At 37.9% G+C, this 26913-nt stretch overlaps 2 protein-coding genes across 2 annotated transcripts in view; both read right to left on the bottom strand.

Moving 5' to 3' along the window:
- LOC136981135 (zinc finger protein 271-like) overlaps positions 1 to 26913 on the bottom strand; it is a 213592-nt gene that overhangs the window by 175781 nt on the left and 10898 nt on the right.
- On the bottom strand, positions 12980 to 16141 carry LOC136981138 (zinc finger protein 227-like). Its single transcript, XM_067277415.1, has 2 exons — positions 16090 to 16141; positions 12980 to 14913 (listed from the first exon to the last, which is right to left on the bottom strand). The coding sequence occupies exons 1-2, from the start codon at positions 16139 to 16141 to the stop codon at positions 12983 to 12985; spliced, it is 1983 nt and encodes a 660-aa protein (XP_067133516.1). The 3' UTR covers positions 12980 to 12982.

The raw sequence follows: 26913 nt of genomic DNA, 5'->3' as shown, positions 1-26913 counted from the left end.
TCAAAGTTAATATTTTCATTATAAAAATCAATTTTACCATATTCCTTCCAATTCTGTGCCACATACCCGAGCTGTCGACACAATGTATTGAATGGAAGACCCATATCCTGGATGGTAAATGCTTCGAAATCAATAATTACACCTATATTACATTTTTCTTCCTCCCTTGTATATAAACGGTCTTCGTGCATGGTCGTCCATGCAGGATGCGATAACCTGTCAAAATGTAAGAAAGCGTATTAATTTAAAAGCAGCTACAACATTAAATCAATATCGTAGATATCTGTCTAAGCCGTCTGTAGAAATGTTTCAAATTATAAATGACAATCTCACAATTTTTAAAATATAAAAACTTAATTTAATTTTTGATAAACCAATTTATATAGGTTTTTGTGTATTAGAATTGAGTACATTGCATATTTACCAAACATTTTATAAAATATTTAAAAATAAATATGGTGAAAACGTACGATTATTATACAGTAACACAGATTCCCTGATGCTTCAAATATTTACAAACGACGTATACAAAGATTTCAAATCATTTCCTGATATTTTTGACTTTAATAATTATCCTAAAACTCACAAATTGTATAACGAAATGAACAAAAACAAACTGGGTTATTTTAAAGACGAAACTCAATCGAAACCAATAATTGAATTTTGCTCCCTAAAACCGAAAATGTTTTCTTATATTTTCGATAAACAAAATAAAAAAACTGCTAACAGTATTAAAAAATCTGTTATAAAAACATTTAATCACGATAAATAATAGACAGACAGACAATACGGAATTAAAAGCAAAAATCATGTAGTAACAACATATCTCCAAAATAAAATTCCCCTTTCTCCCTTTTACGATAAAAAATTTATTTTAGACAATGGAATAGACGTGTTATCGTTTGGTCACTATAGTTTCTACTTTTAATTTGCAGATCTATCATCATCATCACCGCAATATGGGTTCTTAATAGTATATAAAAGAAAATATACTTATGTAATACACAGCTTTAGTAGTAAAACTTATTCATGTTTAAAGCAGGCGTGTATTAAAGCGGTGTCATTGAAAAAGTCGAATAAAAATCATATAAATGTAAATTTTTCGTAATAAACGATAAGATAACTTTATCGGTTTTCGATAAATATTTTATAAAATGTGAATGTATGGAATGTAATAATAAATAAATATTTTATTTTTCTAGAAATTATATATTTTAAAAAACTAAACAAAAATGTAAAACTTCCAAAAAGGATGTCTAGTGGAGCAGCAGGATATGATATTTTCTGTGCTGACGGGTTTGAAATAAATCCGAATGAACAAAAATTAGTTTTTATCGATCTAGCTGTTGAAATGCCACAAAACTGTTATGGCCGCATTGCTCCAAAATCTTCTTTGTCTTTGAAGAAAATTATAGTAAACGGTGGAGTTATCGATTCCGACTATCGAGGAAATATCAGAGTTCTATTATATAATTTCGGACCAGAAATTATTGTGTTTGAAACTGGAACAGCCATTGCACAATTAATTTTTTTGAAAGGATCTTGCATCCTATGTTTTTAGAAACAAATTCATTGAACAGCACTGACAGAGATGAAAAAGGCTTTGAAGAATGCACCGATATTCTTTTTTCTCAAAAAAGTTTTGAAGATTGTAACGATATTGTTTTTTTCTGAAAAATAAGTTTAGTAGTCGGGTTAAATCATGTACCAAATATATGTATTCTATATTAATGTACTCTGCTTAAATCTATATTAATGTACTCTATAAACGTAAAGTAATCAATAACTGCAATAAAGGTGATATAAGATGGTTCCTTCTTGTATTATATGATGGTAAGAGGTGCTTGATTTCGTCACATACATGTACAACAGTTCTTTTAGGAAGCCTATATCTTTCGATAAACAACTGATCGTCAAACATTTCAATAGAATTGGATCGATCACAAATTAATCGTCGTGGAATTCGAAAGTAATTTTGCATTATTTTGTTTTCATACATGTACTCTGCAAAGTGAGACAAATCTTCCGCCATGTTTGTCGAGATTAGTACACTAATCGCCCGAATTCGGTGGATTAGTTACTAATGCCAGATTACGTCTAATCTTAGAATGGTGGAACGAAAAATCAGTAATCCTGTATTAGTGATAGCTGTTAATCCTGCGATTTGCCTAATCGTCTGTTGGTGAAATAGGGGTAACCAGATGTCCGGCTTTTCGCCGGAATATCAGGCATTTGACTACTCTGTTCTCCATGCGGAATCACCTTGCGTAAGACATCGATTTGTCCTCCTTTTAGGGGTGTGATGAAAAATGTGTATAATAATACTAGTTCAATACTCACTTTCATTGAACAGAGGAAAATGGTTAACGTTTCTAGATGGCCCAAACCACTTTGGCCATTTTCTTCGTTAAGACACCAAAGAATTAAGCAAGTGTTTACAAATCGTCACAAATGTTTATCAGAAAGAACGAAAGGTCTAAACAATCATCTTCCGACTTCTGCTGAATTTTCCTTTTAACTGGACGGAAGTTGCAAGTGCGGCTTGCGAGGTGGACGAGGTTTGAGTTATTAAAATTTGTTGTTGACCCCCTACAAGGAAAGGCGTTTTCTTCTCAAGTTGCTTCAACCGATTGCCGACACCCACGTCTTTACCAGCTTGCTTGACAGTCTCTTAAGCTGGATGCACACATGCGGAGCGGCAAGGAAAAGTGGTGTCGCAAACCCATCTATGCCACGCGGCAGCACAACCACACAAGCGGCAGCGGCAATCCGCTTACATTTCGGCACATGCATTCAGTATTCAAGATGGCAAACGATACAGACACTGCCGCTATCCACCTGTTTACAAATTTTGTTTTGTACGGCTTGCTTTATTTAGCTAGAAGATTTTGTCGGAGATTCGAACGAAAACTTTGGATTAGAGATATTTTCTTGGATCGAGAAAGAACTGGTGTACAAAATAGGCTTACTCCTCGATTAAGATCTCTCGATAAAGAATACTATATCGAGTAAGATTCGGTTGTTTTGTTCTTTGAATTAAATTATATATGATTATTTGTGAAGAATTTGTGTCAAATTTATTATTGTTTCCTCTTTATTCCGATGTTTGTTATCTCGGTGAACCATGTCGAACTTTCCGCCATTAAAACACCACGTGGTTGTATTTTCTCACGTGACTACCAGACAAACTGTTATTGGCTGATAGAAACGCGTCTTGGAGGCGGTTGCAAAAAAGATAAAATGCAACCAACTTTTGCGACACGAGAAAAGCAGCACAAAATCGACTTCTGCGGCGAGAAAAAGTAACGTCATTCTGCCGCTTTTCCTTGCTGCGCCACATGTGTGCATCCTCCTTTAGGCATTGCTGAAGTTCTCTACCATACTTGTTCTCTCGTCGAGTTATTTTCAGAACTGCTGTTTGTGTAAGGACTTTTGCATCAGCAGCACACTTGTCCGCTCGTTTTCCTGTTCATTTTTTGGTTTTGCAGTAAAAACTGAATTTAGCCAAATAACTCCTAATGAAGAGATGTGAGAAATGTGATGAAGACTTTAAGGTTTTCTATGAAAGAATAATACAATATTTAAGTGACAGATACGATTACTCTGAAAACAGTCTTCACTACAAAGTGCCAAAATTGAGTCTAACAGGAGACACATTTTTTGAACAGTTCTCCGATGTGGTGAACGCATGTAACACCCGTTATTCACAGGGATGAATTATACGAAGGATATAAGTCACAGCTGCTGTTTACCACGTCTGGATTATTGTCAGAATGAAGTGACGACTAATACTTGACTTCATGCATTCCTTGTCAACATTATAACTCTAGAATGAGTCGTCCGATCTTGATGAAATTTTCTAGGACGACTCACCATCAGTCATGGATGAACTGATTTAAATTTCAACTCTGAAAAATGAACCATTTTTGTAGAACTGGAGATCGCGTTTTTCTTCAGTATGGATCATTTTTGAAAGTTGAAATTTTAATCTGTTCATCCTTGAGTGACGATGAGTCGTCCTAGAAAATTTCATCAAGATCAGACAACTCATTCTAGAGTTATAATGTTGACAAGTGTGGGTGCCGGGAGGTGGACAGAGTTGCGTTCCTCCTTTTTCTCAGCTAACAGGTCTGGGATACCTGCCTAAATCAAGATGGCGGCTCGGTTTTGTTACGCGTTATGCGAGTGCGGAAGAGGATGGGTCTGACGGTAGAGCGACGGCGATACTCAAATAAAGGACATCTACAACGTATAACAACAACAACAACAACGATTTATTAAGACTACAGCAACAGATACAAGTAGGGCGAGCTATTGTCGCCTAAGTTCGGATACGCGGAGGGAGAGTTTACAAGACTGGGGGGAGTCATACCTCTTAATCCGAGTCAATCTTCCTACCAGTTAAAGTATCCTCGGCAAGGTATTCCTTTGTTCAAGGTCGGGTTCCCTTGGGATTTGGGAGGCACACACACTGTTTAATCGACCCTACATAACCGACTCCTTTTCCTCTCTCATCACCCCTTTTATTGTCTTGGTCACGTTTCTCAGTTTTACCAACCAGCATTATTCGAATGTTGTTCGTATTGATTCATGTTTTCTCAGTGGGAACCAACAATAAAATATTTTATTATTAGCAGTTTGGTTCTGGCGGGTTCGAATTTTCACACCACCTTGGGCTTTCTAAAATCGTATCTGTCCCTGAAGTGCAGGTTCGATTTTTCTCTTGGGGAGGATGGCTATATCAGGCACTTTCTCTCCCTACTTAGTGATTTATATTGCGACTTGAACAATTTCTTTTTTTTGCAACAATAAAATATTATTTGGGCGCGCATTACAACATTTGGTTATGGTTGAACCAACATTTCGGGTTTGGTAAACAATAATGGCGTTCCCGGAAGTAAGGTCGTTCTTCCCACTGGCACGTGGTGCCGACGTAGCTTTTTTTTGTCGCTGGGGTACGAGAATGCAAGTTCAAGGTCTTGAGTGTTCGTTGGATGGTGTTACCTTGCTGGCTTGTTCGTTAGAGAGGAGAACAGGAGCTGGATGGCTGGAGGATTCAGATGAGTAGTGAATTTTTGTAGTTCGTCGTAGGGTAGTGTTGTCGGTGCATTCTTACTTTCGCTGGGTAGTTGCAGTTTGAGGTGAGGGTTCTGTTGAGGCGACGATGTCGTCCTATCTGGTACTCACAAAAAGTTAACTATAAACAGTCATTGACATGAGAATTCTATTTGTTCTCGGATAGAGGTATGCAATTTACATATATACGTGGGGTTACTATCTCTCAGGCCAATAGAATGATAAATCTAACTTAATTCTAGTGGGAAAAGCTAATACTTTTCGTGTAATTCTAAGACTAGATAAAATTCGAATAAATGAGATATTCTAGACGAATATAATATAATATAATTTTATAATATAATATGAGATATATTTTTATGCTTATGCAAAAGTCGAAGACTTCTTGATATAGGAGTCTAAGCAAAGGACCTTAAAATGGCGGTGTTAATAAGGTTGAACAATAGGACGTTGAGTTGGTTGTGCTATATCGCTCCGGGGAGTTTCCTGGACGGGTGTGTCACTTCCCGGAAGCGGGTTAGCTTCCCTTTCATGCTCCTGGTTGATCTAACCTTTTAGAGATCGATGTATGGTTACTAAGGATCGGCCGATTGCATAGGTCTTTGACCTATAGTTCATTTTTGCAGAATAATGCATATTCACAGCTTTGTTGAGGAATATTCAATGAACAGATTGCGAAAGGGAAAAGAGGCATTAGCGTGACGTGATTAATTAGATTAACGCTAAATTTATTAGATAAGCTATCTTCATCCACCTTCTGGGGTACCTTCCCGTTGGTGCCCTCATTTGGTTGGCGCCCGGAGCTTAAGGGAAAGAGGTCCGACTAGCAGCGGGAGAAATAAACTGAGGTATCCGGCTATGATTATGAGTGGGCTGCAACATAACCCATGGTTGGTCTACTGCTGCTGCTGGGCCTAGGCTTCGAAGGGCGTATGGAGGTGTAATCTCCTTTCCTCCTTTTGGTTCTGGTTTGGAAGCTTCACTTTCGAACTCAGATTCTGCTTCCTCGCGTTCCCTTTCTGGTTCCATTTCATCGCTGGGATTAGATTGCTCTTCTGTTAGTGAAGGGAGTACGGTCGTTAATGCGTCTTTGACAAGTGATGCAACAGGTGGCTGGATGCTTGTGTCTGTGTTATCCTGTTGTATTCGGGGTCGCTTAGCCTTTCGATGAGCAGCGGTCTTTCTTCTCGCGCTCCGGATTTGTAGTTTCCGTCTCTCCTTCCCTTTGGCGGGAGGTATTTGTTCTGCTCGGGAGATGTCTGACAGGATTTTCTCTCCTTCCTTGCGGTTCTTATGCCGCTTTCTCCCTCTGCGTGGCCATCTAGGTGTGCAAAAATGTATTGTTTTCCCATTTGGTAGGATGACTTGATCATGAGCAAGATCTAAAATTAACCGTGCAGTTTCAATGAGGTCTCGCCCCAAGATTCCTTCACACGGGTTTGTAACCTCAGCTTGTACGATGGCACATGGCATGGCATATTTGTTTCCCCGTAATTTAAACGTAGGCATCGCTGATCCTATAGCGGTAATCGGCTCCCCTAAGCTGTTTCCTAACTTCTGTCGGCACCCAAATTTTATGGGAGCTTTCCCTTTCAATTTATTCGCTAAATTGTTTGATATAAGCATACGTTTTGTGCTGGTATTAACTTGCATTTTTACTGGAATATTGTTAATATAAACTAATATGATAGGTTTGTGTCTTGATATAGTTCTAGTTATTCCTATCCTGCCTTTCCACTTTGTCTCATTTTCATTGGACGAATCTGTTTGGGGTGGAGAAAGGTTCCTACTTGATTCGGTATAGCGTCGTTTTTGCTTAGATACCGGATAAGGGGACCTAGTAGAGTAATTATATCGAGGTCGCTGATCTTGGATGTTTCGAATAATACCTGTCCATCTGTTTCGATTTTCTTCCATAGGTAGAGAGCTATCTGGATCAATTTCACTTTCGTGTCTCCTTGGAGATTCCTTTCGTGGATGCCTAGGAGGAGCGTTACCATTAGTGTCTCTGCGACCGCAGGGTTTCCGGTTCCTATAGGTTTGATCATTTGGACGGTCGGGTCTACGGCTAGTATTAACTGGGCAGTATCCTCCTCGCCAGAAAGGCGGGTTGTTATAATTCCCTTGATTATTTTGCCTACCTGGAGGGGTTCTCGTATTATTTGCAGTTGAAGTTCTGGTTAGACCTTCCACTCTGGCTTGAAGTTCTTGCATAGTCGACGTTAGTTGGGTTATCTCGTCCTGTAAAAGGGAGTCTGTCTCCCGCTTGCTATCTCTAACTGTTCGCATAATTCCTCGCGGATGGGAAGTAAGCTGTTCAATTGTCTCTTCGCTGATGGCTATTTGAGCGCCTCGTCAAAGGTTTCAGCCTGGCGGCTCATTACTCTCTGGCAAATCCTTATATCTATTCCGTTGAGAAATTGCACTTTTAACCATTCGTCTAACTCCTTTCTTTGAATGTGCGAAATAATAGCAGTTTCTGTGGCATCCGCCCCAGGCTCCGGCATGATCTCGATTTCCATGGCTAGCGCTTGAAGCTGGGCGGCATATGCTTGTATGTCCTCGTCCCGTCTTTGTACACAGGTATAGAATTTACTAAGCCTAAACGAAAAGGATTCTGCCGATCATTAAGCGCTTGAACTGCGCGATCATTAAGCGCTTGAATTCGTCAAAGTCGTCGACCTCTTTGATTTGTCGGTCCTTCCTCACAAATTCCCGAGCTATCCCGGTAAGTTTGAGTTTGGCGATGGCCAGCATTTGGGCCTTTGACCATGCCGCTACTTTCCTCACATCCGCTAATGAGTCAAAAAAATCTGTGACTCTGATGCCTCCCGTTTCTCCAGTAAACACGAGCAGTAATGGAATTATTCCGCTCAAACCTCCTAGCATGAGGGGATTTGGATTCAGATTCGGGTGAGCTGGTCCTGCCGCGGGTTGCGGATTGCCCTCCATTCTTCCTAATAGTTTCGCTTAGATTGGAATTACCTCCGACACTATTCCTAGTCTTATCTACCTATGATTTAGGTCCCTACTTCGACTGGAATGGTCCTTGTTATTCGAATATTGTCCTTTCCGCTCTATCGATAATTCGAAAGCGTTAAACCCCACTCTTGAAAACCAATTTGTGGGTGCCAGGAGGTGGACGGAGTCGCGTTCCTCCTTTTTCTCGGCTAACAGGTCTGGGAGACCTGTCCACGTCAAGATGGCGGCTCGGTTTTGTTACGCGTCACGCTAGTGAGAGTGCAGAAGAGGATGGGTCTAACGGTAGAGCGGTGGCGATACTCGAATAAAGGACATCTACAATGTATAACAACAACAACAACGATTTATTAAGACTACAGCAACAGATACAAGTAGGGCGAGCTATTGTCGCCTAAGTTCGGATACGCGGAGGGAGAGTTTACACGACTTGGGGGGGAGTCATACTTCTTAATCCGAGTCAATCTTCCCACCAGTTAAAATATCCTCAGCAAGGTATTCCTTCGTTCAAGGTCGGGTTCCCTCGATATTTGGGACGCACACACAGTCTAATCGACCCTACGTAACTGACCCCTTTTCCTCTCTCGTTGCCCCTTTTATCGTCTTGGTCATGTTTCTCAGTTTCACCAACCAGCATTATTTGAATGTTGTTCCTCATGATTCATGTTTTCTCCGTGGGAACCAAACAATAAAATATTTTATTATTAGCAATTTGGTTCTGGTGGGTTCGAATTTTCACACAAGAAATGCGTGAAGTCAAGTGATAGTCGCTTCCTGCATGCATGTGTAGAAGCGTCATCTAGTGGTCGCAAAATATGCAAAGCATTAAAATGGTAATTTCGAAAGGTAAATGTTATCACTAACTAGATACACAACAGCAAATATAAAGAATCTTTATATAATAATAAGTCGAATTGTTAAACACAAGATCGTGTTATTAACTCAATCACTTGGCTTTTGACTCCACCTTTATTTAGTTGACTAAATAAAGGTGGAGTCAAACACCAAGTGATTGAGTTAATAACACGATCTTGTGTTTAACAATTCGAATAAGCAATTTAGCACAACACGGTTTCTCTACGACTGCCTAGAATAATAAGTTTTAAAAATTTTTTTTTAAAACATAGAGCAGCAGCGATCAATATTGATTGCTTTACGTTCCATTTTCTCCTTCGTCTTCCTATCGCTAGTACGAAATTTCGATCTCTAAATGGAGAAGCTGCACAGAGATTCCAGATTGAGATGAAGTCGCTCAAATTCATCGTCGATGAAATGTCAATAATTCGTGCGTAAAGAATTCTTGCACCAATCATTGACATTTGACCCCCGCGATCTCCAGTGGGATCGTGAAAAATATTTCGGGGGGTCACTGAAAAATTGATGCCAGATCAATTTTTGTTCAAATATTTTATAAATTTACTATGGATTTATGCTTAGAAATAATAAAAATAACAAATATATAAAATATTTTATACTTAAATAAATTGCACATATAAATAATAAAAACAATATAAATATTTTAATACGAGCTTAAATGTAATATGCATAAATTTGTGCACTATTGGGGAATCCCCCGAGTTCCACTCTCAGCCTAAACTATGATAGAACAACATTGTCATTTGGTACGGTGTTCGCTAGCAGCGTTGTGTCTGTAGGCAAGTCGAGTTAGAAATACACTAGAGCATCAATTATCCGAAAACTGATGAACCGAAAGATTTTCAGTCAAAAAATTTAAATTTCCGCTAGTGCTGTGGCGCTGCAATATTTGGCTATGTCTTGGGCTACTCCAATATTATTTTAGTTGGTATGCGGTTTTAGCTGGCAGCACTGGAGCGACCATGAGAGGGTACTTAATGCTCGCCCTCCTGCTCTTCCTTTGTTTATTTTAGTGGAATTCGACAACTATCAGGGACCTTTCATATATGGTAATCTGTTTCGAATAATCCCCATAAAACGCTGTTCGAACGATGGCAGTAAATGGGAAAATCGACTGGTACCGGACACCTAAGCTTTTCCCATATCATAAAAAAAAATTTACGGCTCAATTGGTCCAGATTTCATTCCATACAAGACTTCACTGTCTTATAAAAACACTTATAAAACTCATTTTCTAATATAAAAATATTAACAATTTTTTTTACATTTTTTACAGTCATTAGGTCATTTTGGTCTTTGAACAAATCAGTTAATGAACACTTTTGCAAAAGATTTTTATGTTTAGATAACGAACATCTCACATAACAAACACATGCCGATATCTGCTATTAAAGATCCTTAAAAGAAGTGGGAGGATGTCAAAACGACGGTCTTAGAATGGCATCCAAACCACGTTCAGGTTAATAGACTTGGGATCTCTACAATTACAATGCTATTAATTACTTGTGAAAAATCCTGAAGAGAGAAAAACAATCGACATTAGACAGATTCTTTAAACCTCACAAGCGGAAAAAAACATGACTAATAAAAATGCAAGACTGTGTGTATATGCATTTTTATTATTACATATAAATAAAAGTAACAAGAAAGTATATATTTTCTACTATTTGCAGTTTCCAAAACAAATTAATGAAATTCACATAAAACCTATGGTAAATCGATAATCGGTTAACAAACAATGTCTTGAAACGAATTATGTTCGTTAACCGATCATCCACTGCACTGAATTTTTGTTTTCTTTCTCAACATTTGTTACTTCATGTACGATTTTCGTCGTTTAATATCATCACTGATTATTGCACATTCCATACATTTAATTTCCCGTATTTTATTTATACATGTATAAACAATGGAAAGCACGGGGCGTGAACAGGGTTCACGGAAGATACCCTCAACAGTGTACTCCCTTTTAAGCATTGAGTGATGGTCACCCTACATAAAATTCATCTTTCTTTTCATCAAAGATATATTAAAAAGACTCGTTATTTTGCCTAAGGTAGACATAAGGCTACGTTCTAGTGGCAGCGTCCAGCGACCACAAGCGTAAAAAAAACTTTACGTGCATCCAACTTGCAAGCGACTTCTGTCCAGAGTGGACGCGTGTTGTTTACAAAATGGCCGCGAGACGACATCGTCAAATGCTTGCTATGGAATATATAAAAAGCATTAAAACGGTAAATTAGTCAGGTAATTGTTATCACTAACCAGATGTACAACAATTATAAAGAATCTTCATAAAATATGAAGTTAAAAAAAAAACGTTTTATTCTTAGAACGTTACATTTACAAAAAAGTATTATTAAATTACGTAAAAGATAATTCATTAAAGTACATACAACATATATACACAAGTTGTCTGTCATTCTGTTTTCATTTATGTACAAAATCAGCCATTTCGTTGGAAGCGCGAGCAGTGGAAGCGATGATCAAACTTGCTTGGTAACTGCTTCCTGCATGTGCAGGTACAGTACAAGAGTCATCTGGTGGTCGCTATACGCTAAACGCGGTTACTCCGGACACGATCATTTGCTTGAACCAGTTTGTCAACTCCGCTTGGAAGTGCGTTCATGCTCCTAGACACTGCCAGGTAAGAGGTAGCCTAAGAATAAAATTGGTCAGGTAAATCCTAAATCTAAAAGAATAAGAACAACAGACACCACCGAGAGCAATAACCTCAAATTTACACAACACAGAATATAAATGGCATCGTGAATGGCTGATGAACAGCATCACGTCACGCTCGACTTGAAGCTTTTCTCAATTCTTCAATCTTTATTTTCTCACAAAAAATATTTCGCCATGCTTGGTGGCAGAATTTCCAGTATATTATAAATATGTAAATGAAGGCACAGACTAAAGATACAGAGACTGAAAATTTCCTACACAATTTATGTTATCGAGATAAGTCACGTGATAAATTTAAATCAACCGCAATGAACAACTGTTTCAAACTCGGTTACAAAGCATTGACATCGAATTCTTATAAAGTAGTGTCTACTGGACGTCACGAATGTTTGGGTTAGATTTATATTATTCCTAATTACAGATAATTGAAACTGGAATATGAAACATATAGACATAATGACTGGAAATAAAAATAAGACTGTTGATCAGTTTGAAATTCAACTGTTGTTGTAAATTTCTTTTTACAAATGTCACAATAGAAATTAATCTGATTATTAAAAGTAATCATATACTTTTATAAAACCTCTCCACGCATAGGTCTGTTCACAGATATTATATTGATAAAATAATTCAAGTGTATTTATAAAGAAGAAAATTTTAAATGCAATTTCAGTTTAGTTTCTGTTTTAAATTTGATTTTACAATGGCTGCAAAAATACAGATGATTCTGATGAACGAGTTGATGGCTTAATAAAAAACTTTTAATATAAACACCTTCGTTGCATACCTGTTTCACAAACTTAACGAAGATTGTCTTCATGATCTGTGTCCATAAAACTTCGGACAACAGAACGGTTTTATGTTGAAATGAACTTTCTGCTGATTAATTAAGTTGCGTTTACTTTTAAATTCTTTATTACAAATATTACACCTTTAGATGTGAACTTTCAGATGTTCTTCTAGGGTGTTTCTAGTCATAAATGGTTTGTTACAAATATTGCATACATACATATTTTCATGTTTAGTAATACAATGTCTGGCTAAGGCATTTGTATTAGTATAGCTTTCTTTACATGTCACAAACATACTTTTTCCTATCGCTATGAACAATTTTATGCTGTCCAAAAAAACCTATTGTTTTAAAATATTTGTTACATATGTGACAAAAATATTTGTATTCATTGCTGTGTATAAGAACATGCCGTTTTAAATTAGAACTGCATTTAAAACTTTAATTACATACCTGACAAGTATGTAATTGATTGATTGATTACTTCATGACATGCCAAATAGTGTTTTGTTTTAATATATTTGTCACATACATCACAAGTATGCTTGAATTTCTCATTAAGAACGATTTTATGAGCTAACAAACATTTTTTTTAATTTTTGTTTTAAACCTTTTGTCACATACCTGAGAAAAATAGTTACGTTCATCAGTATGAGTTTCGTGATGGCTTTTCATTTGGTTTTTCAACCTAAAACCCTTATTACAAATATCGCATTTGAAAGGACGTTCTTTGCTATGAGTTTCTTGATGCCTTTTTAGTTGCACTTTCAATTTGAAACTTTTATTACAAGTATCGCATTTAAAAGGACGTTTTTCACTATGAGATTTTTTATGGGTTTTTAGTTCTCCTTTCTTTTTAAAACCCTTATTACAAATATCGCATTTGAAAGGACGTTCTTCGCTATGAGTTTCTTGATGCCTTTTTAGTTGCACTTTCAATTTGAAACTTTTATTACAAGTATCGCATTTAAAAGGACGTTTTTCACTATGAGATTTTTTATGGGTTTTTAGATCTCCTTTCTTTTTAAAACCCTTATTACAAATATCACATTTGAAAGGACGTTCTTCGCTATGAGTTTCTTGATGCCTTTTTAGTCGCAATTTCAATTTGAAACCCATATTACAAGTATTGCATTTAAAAGGACGTTCTTCACTATGAGATTTTTTATGGGTTTTTAGATCTCCTTTCCTTTTAAAACCCTTATTACAAATATCACATTTGAAAGGACGTTCTTCGCTATGAGTTTCTTGATGTATTTTTAGTGTCCCTTTCTGTTTAAAACCCTTATTACAAATATTGCATTTAAAAGGACGTTCTTCACTATGAGAATGTTTTTTATGGGTTTTTAGAGCTCCTTTCTGTTTAAAACCCTTATGACAAGTATCGCATTTGAAAGGACGTTCTTCACTATGATTATTTTGATGGCTTTTTAGCAGCTCTTCAGATTTGAAACCCTTATTACAAATAACGCATTTGAAAGGACGTTCTTCGCTATGAGTTTTTTGATGGGTTTTTATTTGCCCTTTCCGTATAAAACCCTTATTACAAATACCGCATTTGAAAGGATGTTCTTCACTATGAGATTTTTTATGGGTTTTTAGATCTTTTTTCTGTTTAAAACCCTTATTACAAATATCGCATTTAAAAGGACGTTCTTCACTATGAGATTTTTTATGGGTTTTTAGAATTCCTTTTTGTTTAAAACCCTTATTACAAATATCGCATTTGAAAGGACGTTCTTCACTATGAGTTTTTTGATGGGGTTTTAGATCTCGTTTCTGTTTAAAACCCTTATTACAAATATCGCATGTAAAAGGACGTTCTTCACTATGAGCTCTTTTATGGGTTTTTAGAACTCCTTTTTGTTTAAAACTTTTATTACAAATATTGCATTTGAAAGGACGGTGTTCACTATGCATTGCTTCATGTTGCAAAATATAATTCTTCTTAAATTCTTTTCCACATATTTTGCAGGCGTAAGTTCTGTGTATTCTTTTGAGTCTTTCTAGACATCCCTTACCATATGGAACACGCTTACCACAAATGTCGCAATACTCATTTTCCCGCTGGATATTACATTTTTTACCGTTTCTTGGAGATGACTTCACTCGATATGCAGATGGCTGCACACGTAAATTCCTATGAGAGATTTTGTTTTTATTTCCAGTCTTGTGTTCTTTCATGTGTCTTCGCAACAGAAATTGCCACAAAAACTTCTTATTGCAGGTTGTGCAGCGAAATGGTTTTTTTCTAATATGACAGAACAGATGTGTTTGTAATATTCTCTTATTTCTAAAAGTCTGTTTACATAAATCGCACGTAAATTCTTGTTTAGAATGAGATGCAAACATAACCTTGAAGTATTTCCTTTTAATCCTATCTTGAATTTTATTCCGTTTTCTACTTGAAGGAACGTATCTCTTTGTTTTGATATTATATATTAAATGATTTTCTTTTTCTGAATTCTGCTGAATAGCATATTCCTGAATTCTCTCTTCCTCCTCAACTGAAAGTGTAAAAAATAACTTAATGAAGTATCTATTATATTTCAATAAACATAACATAGCTTTAGTATTAAAATATTAGTGCTGTATTTATATGATTGATAAAGTAAACCTATGTTTTTCATTCGAAAGCAAAACATCATTTATTGTTCATACTAAAAATAAAACATTTTACATTAAATATCTTCTAACTATTTTAAAATAATCTATTTTGTTTATTTACGTTCATTGGTAACCTTCGTCATTCTTAAATTTTTCCCCATTTTTTCGTCAATATTTAATGAATCACTGCATGACGTCAACATTGGCGCAATGTGTTTCACTTAGAGTTCGAACGTCAAATGTGTACTTAAAGTTTGAACTTCGGCTGCAACCTTTCTTCTCTAATAAAATATGCAAAGCAGTTTTACAACGAATCATGAAATTGAATAGGTGTAAAAATCTTTCCTTATAGAACTCCTCTCCTGGTTTTTACTTGGCTTAATTACTTTTTAAATGATACAGATCTTTAGCAAAATTAGTTAACTTCATAAGTAATATCTTTTTCAATGGTCAAGATGGAAAAGGTAGAGTCTGGCTTGTTATTTTGTTAATTTTCCCAAAAGTCTAAATAATTTCTACAAAATTTTCAAAACAATTTTAATATAATTTTCTAATATGTAGGTTATATATAAAATCATAAAATACGGATTTGTAATTTGTAAATGTGTAACTACTTTCATATCATTTTTCCGACTGTTATATATAACAGACAGAAAGTACAAAAATCGATCCAAAAACACTCCCGAAGATTTATACATTTCTAAACTTAGGACATCTTCGAACGTCAAATAATGCAAACAAAAAGTGGGTTTTATCTGTATGTATAAATGTTAGTGTGTGGGTGTGCACGATTTTGTTCGCCATGTTTGAAACTTAATAACTCATGGTCTTTGTTTTGAAAATTTCTGAAATTTTGCTAGAATGTGTATTATTACGGAAATGGAGGCTATTAAATTTTTCTGGTTAAAAATCAAGAGGGTGGGTAGAAAAAGAGGGTCGTGTGTATCTTTAGTAGAGTCGGACTTAATGATGATGTTACTCATTTGTAGGGCAGAGGGCGCCACCGCTTGACCTTTCCCCTCTGTCCTCACTTGGCTCTCGGACACTGACTTGGAGAGACGCTTTCGTACGCTAACCTTCGCTTTTGTTACGCCAATCGTCCGAAGTCAGCCTCGACGACGAACGCATATTTGTACAAACATTCAACTTAGACCTTTGTAAATAGTCCACGGTCGCAGAGAAATAAAACATAGTGTTTCCAAGGAATCAGTCTCCTCATTAATCTTGTCCGATGAACAAAGGACATGGAACATGTGGGCGAGATCGGAACTACTATCACTCGAGGTAGGATCTAATTTGGACCTATTCTCTCGGAACGCCTCGACGGATTTTAGCTACATCGCTAAACTGGTGACCCGAATAAAGGATACTCAAAGACGAAAATGGACGAGAGAACCGCTAAGCCTAACCCCGAACAAAGGACTGACATGTGCCTAGCACTTGTCGCCATCAAGGTGCCGCCATTTTGGAAGCCGGACCCCCGCATTTGGTTCCTTCAGATTGAGGCCCAATTTCGAAATGCCGGGATATCATCGGATCAAACAAAATTTGATACTGTCGTCAGTTACGTCGACGCGGAAATTCTCACGCAAGTTTCGGACATTTTACTCAGTCCGCCTGCGTCAGGGAAATATGAACTTATCAAAGAACGGTTGATCTCCACTTTCGCAGACAGTGAGACCCAGCGCACCAAAAAATTACTGACGGAAATGGAACTCGGCAACCGCAAACCCTCACAATTACTCTGCGTAACCTGGCTGACGAAAAAATCGGTGAGAATTTTTTGAAGACACTGTGGCTCCAATGCCTACCGATCAACATGCGGAGCATCCTATCGGTTAGTAGTGATGAACTATCGAAATTAGCTGCTATGGCCGACCAGATCTGGGAACTCAGCCCTGGACCAACGACAGCACAGCTTGCTCCCGTAGCATTGGGGAGCGCACACTGTAGGGAGCCGCCCTCTGCCTTGGACATTCTGCAAAAGCAAATATCGGAATTGTCGTTGCAGGTAGCCACACTTAACGAGCGGACATACCCATGCGTGAGACAAAGAAACATCCGACCCAGATCAAGAGAGAGATCACGCAGTCGGCGAGCCTCTAACAGCAACATCTGCTACTATCACGCCACATTCGGGAGAAATGCCTACAAATGCCGCCAACCACGCAACTTCCAAGACGAAAAGGTAGCAGTTGAGGAAGTGGAAAACTGATTCCCCGACTCTCTTTGGCGACAGGGACAATGGGGATTGAGCTGTACACAGGACACAGCAACCCTGTACCTCGTGGACATGGGAGTGGACATTTCTGTTATACCCCCAGCACCCCACGAAAGGCGCAACTGCAACAAACTCGAGCTCTTCGCAGCCAACGGGTCAACGATCAAGACTTATGGCCGAAAATTATTAAACCTAGATCTGGGATTGTGAAGAAATTTTCCGTGGATATTCGTCATAGCCGACGTCCAGCGGCCAATCATCAGTGTGGATTTTCTATCTCACTTCAACCTGCTAGTCAACAGCAGTCACCGTCGGCTCATCGATGGGGTTACGAATCTCCACACGAATGCCAAATTTCTTCCCTATGACACAGCCCGAATCCAAATACTGGAAGACGTCTCTATTTACCAAAAAATCCTTGCCGAGTATCCAGACTTAGTGTGGCCATCAATTACCAACACCAAGATCAAGGACCACAACATCGTACACTTCATCGAAACCAAAGGCCCACCCGTGTTCACTAGACCACGGAGACTTTCGGCAGAGAAACTAAAGGCGGCCCGTAAGGAATTCGAATTTATGCTCCAACAGGGCCTATGCCGGCCTTCAAAAAGCAGCTGGGCCAGTCTGCTACACCTGACACAGAAAAGGTCGGGAGATTGGAGACCGTGTGGGGACAACAGAGCGCTCAATAGCATCACCATTCCGGATAGATACCCAATTCCATTCCTCACTGACTGCAACCACATCCTACATAATATGAAGATCTTTTCATTGATAGATTTGGTACGCGCTTACCAGCAGATACCCGTGCATGAACCCGACATTCCTAAAACCGCTATCATTACTCCATTTGGCCTGTTCGAATTTCCTTTTATGACTTTCAGACTACGAAACGCAGCCCAAACCTTTCAGCGGTTTATGAATATGGTGCTCACTGGCCTTGACTTCATTTTCTGTTACCTGGACGACATTCTTGTTGCTTCTCCGGACCAAGAAATGCATCAACGACACCTTCGCACCCTCTTCAGCAGGTTAAACGAGTACGGGTTATGTATTAACCCCGTTAAGTGTACTTTTGGCGCCACGTCTATAGAATTTCTGGGCTACAGGATAACGCCAGAAGGCCTACGGCCGCTACAAGCGAAAGTGGAATGCATCCAAAATTTCCCGCGACCAGAGACAGCTACGGCACTACAACGGTTCCTGGGAATGATAAACTTTTATCATAGGTTCATCCCAGGATGTGCCACGTTGCAGGTCCCTCTCAACGCCATGTTGAGTGGACATACCAAAAACAGCACCAAACCCCTCATCTGGTCGGAAGAAGCAAATAGCGCCTTCAACAATATGAAGGACGCCTTAAGCAGAGCCACCCTCCTCACCCACCCAGCACCGGATGCCAAACTTTCCTTAACCACAGACGCTTCAGACGTTAGCATTGGAGCTGTCTTACATCAACAGCTCGACGGCGTTAAACAACCACTTAGTTTTTTCTCCAGGACCCTCACCAAGTCTCAAATAAAGTACAGCGCATACGACCGAGAACTGCTAGCCATCTACTCCACCATCAAGCATTTTCGGCATCTAGTGGAGGGGAGGCCATTCGTTATCTATACAGATCACAAACCCCTCACGTTCGCCTTCCTCCAAGATTTGGCCAAAGCGTCGCCTCGTCAACTCCGCCAACTGGAGTATATATCGCAGTTTTCAACCGACTTACAGCATATATCCCGCAAGGACAATGTCGTTGCAGACTCCCTGTCCCGCATAAACACCATTGGCGCACCATCCATTAACTACGACGCCATCGCAGATGCACAACAAGATGATAAACTATCGGAATTGCAACAAAACCCAAATTTCAAAATAGTGACTATGCACCTCTCAAGTTCAACAAAATCCCTGTTCTGCGACATCTCTACCGGTCACTGTAAACCTTACATACCTCCCTCTTTCCGACGGGAAGTATTTTTGGCCACCCACAACTTATCGCACCCAGGAGCCCGTGCGACAGCCAAGCTGGTCACTCAGAGGTACATTTGGCCAAATATAAAAAAGGACTGTCAGACATGGTCACGATCTTGCATGGCCTGTCAAAAGGCGAAAATCCACAGACATACATGTGCACCTCTATCGAAGTTCCTCGTCCAAAATTCACGATTCGAACACATCAACGTCTGACATAGTCGGCCCGCTCCCACTCTCAGAAGGATCGAGGTACCTTCTTACCGCCGTCGACCGGTTTTCGAAGGTGGGTGGAGGCAACGCCTTTACCAGACCAGACAGCGGACACAGTCGCCAAGGCACTAATCGACACATGGTTTGCACGCTTCGGCGTTCCTACAAAAATCACAACAGACCAGGGTAGACAATTCGAGAGCCAGTTGTTCAGATCGCTAAGCAACTACTTAGGCTTTCAAATCAGTCATACCACGGCCTACCACCCCCAAGCTAACGGGTTAATCGAGAGACAACATCGCACTCTAAAGGCAGCCCTTTCAGCACACCTGCAACAGGCGACCCCATGGACCACAGCTTTGCCTCTCATCCTCCTAGGCCTACGTGCGGCCATCAAAGAAGACATTGGAGCATCCCCAGCTGAGCTGCTGTACGGCGCTCCTTTACGACTACCAGGTGAACTTCTAGTGAATTCTCCGGCGGCGGAGAAGACGGAGTTCATGCGACAACTGCAACGATTCCTTCGTACGTTAAGAGTCCTCAACATCTCGACATGGGAAGCAAACGACCTTCGTCTTGAAACAGCTAACAGACTGTTCGCATGTCTTTGTACTCAACCCAGCAGCACACCCTTCACTTCATCCAGCCTATCTTGGCCCCTACCGCGTACGTCGCCGCTTCGACAAGTTTTCGATATAGACGTCGCGGGCTCTCCTACAAGGGTATCAATAGACAGATTAAAACCCGCATTTCTTCTAAACGAAGATGTCGCTACCGGAACGAACCCTACAAGCACGTCGATCCCATCCGTCAACCAACACCCAACATCACCCGCCAAGACAACAGGCAGACAAACGTCATTAGGATGCGTCATCCGACCACCCGTTCGCTTCCTGGATACGATACGCTGGACCGCTAGGGGGGGAGTGTGTAGGGCAGAGGGCGCCACCGCTTGACCTTTCCCCTCTGTCCTCACTTGGCTCTCGGACACTGACTTGGAGAGATGCTTTCGTACGCTGACCTTCGCTTTTGTTACGCCAATCGTCCGAAGTCAGCCTCGACGATGAACGCATATTTGTACAGATATTCAACTTAGACCTTTGTAAATAATCCGCAGTCGCGGAGAAATAAAGCATAGTGTTTCCAAGGAATCAGTCTCCTCATTAATCTTGTCCGACGAACAAAGGATGTGAAACACATGGGCGAGATCGGAACTACTATCACTCGAGGTAGGATCTAATTTGGACCTATTCTCTCGGAACGCCTCGACAGATTTTAGCTACATCGCTAAACGTTATTCTCATTTAAGTTTTTTATATAAAACTCATCCCTAAGTTGAAAATTTAATTCTTTGCCTTTCTATAAATTAATGTAATTAATACAATAATGCTTTCCACGGTGAAAAATATTTTATGTATAATGTTTTATTCAAAGACAATTATACAATAAACATTGTTAAGGAGCGTGAATCATCATCTTTTCTTCTAGCGCAGAATGAACCAACCTGAAATGCAAATTTGATTTGCAGAAAACCAAAAAAATCAGATAATTTATCCGATAAACACACAAACAATATGCTAAATTCTTGGGCTATGCAAAGGCTATAATTTAATATTAGAAATTAATTTGACTAGAGGTAGGCAGTTATGTTTACTTCTCGTATTAAATTTAATAATTATTAATAAATAATTTTTTATATAGCTATTTCTGGAATTTAATTTGGAATCGGTCATTAAATTTAATTCGAGATGGAAACATAACTGCCTACCTCTAGTCAAATTAATTAATTTCTAATATGAAACTATAGCCTTTACGTAGCCCAAGAATTTCACATATCGTTTGGCGTGTATATTATATAACGGGCTATGGTTATTGATGTTTATACGTAATGTGTGTTGGAGAAAGTTTGGAAAAATGTGTGATCACAAGCGACACTAAGATGCTAATGAACGAGTGCTAGATGGAACATGCGCAAAATCTGGGACTTTCCCCTTTCTGGCCACTCGTTATGAGAAAATTCGGTCGTTAAGCGAGTTGTTTTTTCACAATTTATTTGGCTCGTTATGTGAGGCGCTCTTTAAGTGAGGTTTCACTGTTCATTATTTCCATTAAAGTGGATGGATATTAGTTCATCCAACAAAGTAAAAACATACCGACAAAAGGTGTTATCCAGTATTAATCTAATTTATTTCAAACTCTCCCGTACAACGTTCTTGGAGTGCGTTTTTTAAACAATATTCAATGGGTGAAGGCACCCTCTAGTAATTTATACCATTGAGGATCAATTAACCTTCAGAAATATTCTGAAGTTTTCTTTTGGGTGTTTTTTTTTATTTCTATATACTCTTTAAATTTTCTTTTGTAAGGTCGTTTTCTAAATGTTAAACTATTATTTATTAGGTAAATTTATTAAGTTTATTCGTTATTGTTATATCTAGGTAATCAATCAATCAATTTTATTATTCGTAAAATGGCCACTGCCAGTTACAGAGGGAGTAATTATTTATTGTTACTGAGATAAACATCATCTAATCCTAATCAGACTAACATAACCAACACACGATCTATTACAAGCAATTGTTAAACTTAGTAGATTCAACACTAAGTAATTATTACTTTATGTTACAATCGAGAAACTTTTTGTCATGGACATACCAATTTTACACTGTAGTTTATTGTAGTATTTAATACTAGTGTGAAGTGTGAATAAAAGTGTGAAGTATGGATAAAAAATGGACTTGAAAATGTATATATTTTCGTCATTGTCTTAACTTTCAAATAGAAGATATCCAGAGTTATGTAACCACTAGTGTGAAGTATTTTTTTCCTTACATTAGTTGGTAATAATGAATTAATTAAATTACCGTTAACTTGTTTAATTATTTAAAATTATTTCATCGACATAAATACATGAGCATAGGTATATATCCTATAGATTATGTCAATCTTTGCTGTATGGCAAACTTCATACATAGCTCTTTCATTGGTACATTTAGATAGACAATGGATGTCTAAACTCTGTGCTAACTCATTTGCATCTTTGCAACTACAAAACATGTGGAATTTTGAAATTGTAATACAACATCTTGGGGAGATACGCTTGGAAAACTCAAGGAATTTATTGTTGATTAGTATCAATTCTTTCTTTAATCTGAGTTGAATGAGAAATCTTTTTACATTGAAAGCCAAATTTGTTAACATGTAGTTGTTGTTGAATGGATACTCCAGTATTATTTTATACCAATCAGATTTTTTCCTATTGTGTATATTTTCTATCATGTAATAAAGAGATTGTCTTTAACTGAGACTTTTTGTATTGTTTTTCAAATGACAGATTTGATGTTAAGATGAAACCTAGAAATTTAGTTTCTTGGACTACCCCCAGTTCTTCTTTATTTATATGGAAAGATATATGTTTCTTTGCCAGATTGGCTCCATTCCTAAATATCATAAGTTCTGATTTCTTTGGGTTAATTTTTAATTTTAGCTCTTTGAAGTATTTATCCACCAATTGGATTTTCCTGCGTAAGGCCGCGGCCATTGGGGCAATTAACACAATAGCATCCGCATATGAGGTCGAATATACAACCTGATCGCCAATTATAAACCCATCGTCTTCATTCTTAAAGCAGTTATTCATATCAAACGTTCAAAAATTAAATAGGCGGGGAGATCATGGGTCTCTTTGCGGTAATCCTCTACTTGAGTCAAACGGCGGCCACTGAGTATTATCTTGTTTAATGATGGTTCTATAATAACTAAACAGTAACCTTATAATGTTCGTTAGATGCATGCTTGCTTGGTAGTAAGTCATTTTTGCTTGTAAATCTGCAATATTAACAGAGTCGTATGCCTTTTCTAAATCTATAATGCGAAAACCTTGTCTTTTTTTGAAGAGCTGTATCTGAATAATTGCAGTTAGTACAAAGAGGGCTAATTGGGTGCCGCCATTTTTGATAAACACATATTGAGTTTCATTTTTATAATTGTTTATATCTAACCAATTGTTGATCTTAGATAATAACACGGCTGTAAAAACTTTGCGTAGCCCTGATAATAACGCAATTGGACGATAGTTAGTTGGCAATTTTCTATCCCCTTGTTTAAATAACATAACAAATATTACTTTATTCCACATCTATGGTATAACTCCATGGTTGTAGAAGCCATTAAATTGTCTAGACAGATTGTTGACTATTTCTATAGAAAAGCTTTTAATTATATGAATGGGTATTGAACCAGACCCTGGAGCTGTGTTCTCCTTTAACTTTTTAATACAATGCTGCATTTCTTCCACTTTGAACACTTCCTCAGAGGTTTTCTTGAGATAAATTAATATCTATATTTCTTGGACTACCTTTGCTCTTGTAGACTTCTGGAAAGGTGGTGTAATAATGAAGCAAACTATTATGAGATCATCGGATTGTTTCTCTGCTTGTCGAATTGGGGACACGAAAACTATTAACTATAGACCAAAATACCTTAGTGTTTTTGGACTTGATTAACCTGTCATTGATATCTGCATAATATCTCTTCTTTTTCACCTTCAATAGGTTATTATATATCTTCTTACTTTCTGAGTACTTCTTCAGCAATTCTTCTGTGCTTACTCTTCTAAATCTTTGCAGGTTCTTTTGTTTTTCAATTTTATGAAACTAACACTTGTTATCAAACCAATTTCGTTTGTATTTAGTTAGATCACTTCTTGTACTTCTCTTGAAACAATAAGTGTCCAGTACTGTTACTAAGTAGTTATAATTATCAATCGATTTATTATTACTTTCTTGGATCAATATATTACTGATTTTACTAAGTATTTCATTTATAAATTTGGGTTTATTATAAGTCTGTTTTTTTCCTATATTAAATTTACATTCTTGATTGGAGTTGTTTTACCGGTTTCGTTCTTCTATACTTCCTCTCAGTTCCAATTGGATTGCGAAATGAACCGAATCATCTATATCTAATACTACTAACGTCTTGCACTGGTCTAGGACGAATTCAGAACAAATAATATGATCAATTATTGATTTACCCATCGGAGAGACAAAAGTAAACTCGGCGGGAATATCGCCTATGATCCTGTTATTTAACATAAATAATTCATTTTTCCAAACGAAGTCCAAGAGGATTCTTCTTACAGCATTTACAGTTGTGTCTTTGGATACTCTTATATTAATGATGTTATCGTTTCTTTGTATGCATTTTGTATCCATTGTCTCACCAGCACGAGCATTAAACTCACTACCAATAATTGATAAGTTAACGAAATTATACCACTGGTCAATGATCCTTTGGGCTTCTTGTAAAGTCGATTTTTTTATCCGAAGAATATAATTCCTAAATATGATTCTTTCCAACATATATTAATTCTCTGGTTCAGTTTGATCACCACAAAGATAAATTTATCTGATATAAAGGAATTGAATAGCTCAACAAAGTTACTGTTGATTATTAACAGCAGTAGGCCACCAGCAAGACGACCGATTTTGCTTTTTCTTTGTGCACCGCTAAATACTATCATATTTTCACGTTCTAGGAAATCCTTGTCATTTTTGCTCAAATCCACAATCCAAGTTTCCATGAAGCCAATTATAGTATGAGATTTTATGTAGGCCTATTCTTTTACCAAGTCACTGAACATTTTTCCCCAGAGTCCTTGGATGTTCCAAAAACCTATTGATATAAGTATATTGCCTCTATCATTATTAGTTGTTCTTACGGATGCGAAGCCGTATATATTACCATTGTTAACCCGTTTTTCCAAACCCCTATTATAGTTATTAACAAAATCCAAGTTATTTTTATCAGACTCAATACTAGATATAAAATTATTATATAAGATTATTAAATTTCGCAACTAAAGAGCTCGTCTTCGCACGACATCGACGCTCTCAAAATTGGCAGCCGGGAACGATCAAACGCAAAACCGGAAACACCGTATACGAGGTGGAGATGGCCGACGGATCGACTTGGCGTTTTCACACCAATCAGCTGTTACGGAGACAATCTCCTCGACCGAAGCCCGAGAAGGACCCCTTCGCCGTCATCGCGGAAGCTTTCTCCATCTCATTACGTCCCGCTTCGACTCCAGACTTAACACATGCGGTTGAGAGACCGGCCCAGCAGGACGATGTGTCCCCGCCATTAGAGAGACCATGCACCATCGAAGAAACGCCACCCAAGAAAGTAACACCGCAGCCTCCGCACCCATCAGCCCGCACTCGAATCCCAACTGGATGGCTTCAAGTCAACCCTTCAGGAAAGAACTATTACGCGGCCTAAACCGCCAATTTGGCTGGTTGTTTTTCCTTTTTAAAAGGGGTGGTGTTGGGTCGGCTGTTTTGCACGTGTGAAAACCTAACAATTGGGGTCCAATCCGTAACGGATCAGGTTACACTTAGGTGTGGACGCGAGATTCAAAAACGTCTTTTGTTCGGGTCAGTGAGACAAGCAGGACATGACTGGTGACCAGTCCGACCGTTATAACCTAAACTTTGTTAAATATAAAACAGAGATTTACGATTAGGGAGCTTACACCTAAGAACCTAACAAAACGGTCGAGAGAGGTCACACCAAGGCATAGTCGCCGACCTTGGTCACAATCTAGATTGAAATGCTTGGTGCAAACGGGGTATTACGTTCCTAACGGCAGCTCGAGAGTGATCTATAACAAAAGCTTAGTTATCGCATGTGGCTATAGAAACCAAAAACGAAACGTCCGGCTCAGAATAGCATTTTCACAGCTGATTAAAAGCGAATCACGTGGTTCCAATAAAAAATGATTTTTATCGTATTCGTTAGCTTAACGATACAACTCAGAATAGGTCCCCTGGGTTGGTTTCGACACCAGCAATTACAAGCAATTTTTTAATTAAACCCAAGATTAATCTATTAACAAATATCCATTTCTGTACGTTGGTCATATTTCTTTTCTTTAAGTGAGATTCGTACTCTTGTATACTGAACTACAGCTCCTCACCAAAGTTCACTCGCACTCCACACAAGCAGCTCACACCCCCATATCTAAGTAATAAATTTATTTATTTTTTTTTCTCTCTATATCAAATTAAATATTTTCGTTAATGATGTTAACATGTTAATAATAATATTACCGTTTGTTACATTATTATTGCATATTAGTAAGTAATCATCAGCATATCTCATTACTAGTTTTACAGCAGGAATATTATTTATTTCTTCATCAATGTTTTTCATAACTAATTTTGCTAATTTTGGCCCTATCTTCGACCCCATACAAATGTTGGTATGTTTTTACGCTGTTGGATAAACTTATACCCACCAATATAAATTGAGTGGGTATTTTAAAAATTTAAAATAAAACCGTAATTTTCTAACCAAAATGCTTGAAGATCGTCTACCAAGAAAATTTTTTTGGATTAATAAGACGTTAAACATAGAAATTGAATAAACAGCAACCATACTATATTAAGAAATAGTTTTCACTTTAATTAGCGTCGTGTCTTTTACCGTACAA

Source organism: Centruroides vittatus, unplaced genomic scaffold (genome assembly GCF_030686945.1).
Source record: "Centruroides vittatus isolate TY-2023 unplaced genomic scaffold, ASM3068694v2 contig_745, whole genome shotgun sequence".
NCBI lineage: Eukaryota > Metazoa > Arthropoda > Arachnida > Scorpiones > Buthidae > Centruroides > Centruroides vittatus.
The sequence above is the reverse complement of the archived record's forward strand: the minus strand, read 5'-3'. Positions and strand labels throughout refer to the sequence as shown.

Excerpts from the sequence above, each read along its gene's own strand:
- LOC136981138 (XM_067277415.1), bottom strand. The coding sequence starts at position 16,141 with ATGCGTTCGTCGTCGAGGCTGACTTCGGACGATTGGCGTAACAAAAGC. Across the intron at positions 14,914-16,089 it reads TTGGCGTAACAAAAGCGAAG|TTGAGGAGGAAGAGAGAATT; the intron begins GTTAGCGTACGA and ends TTACACTTTCAG.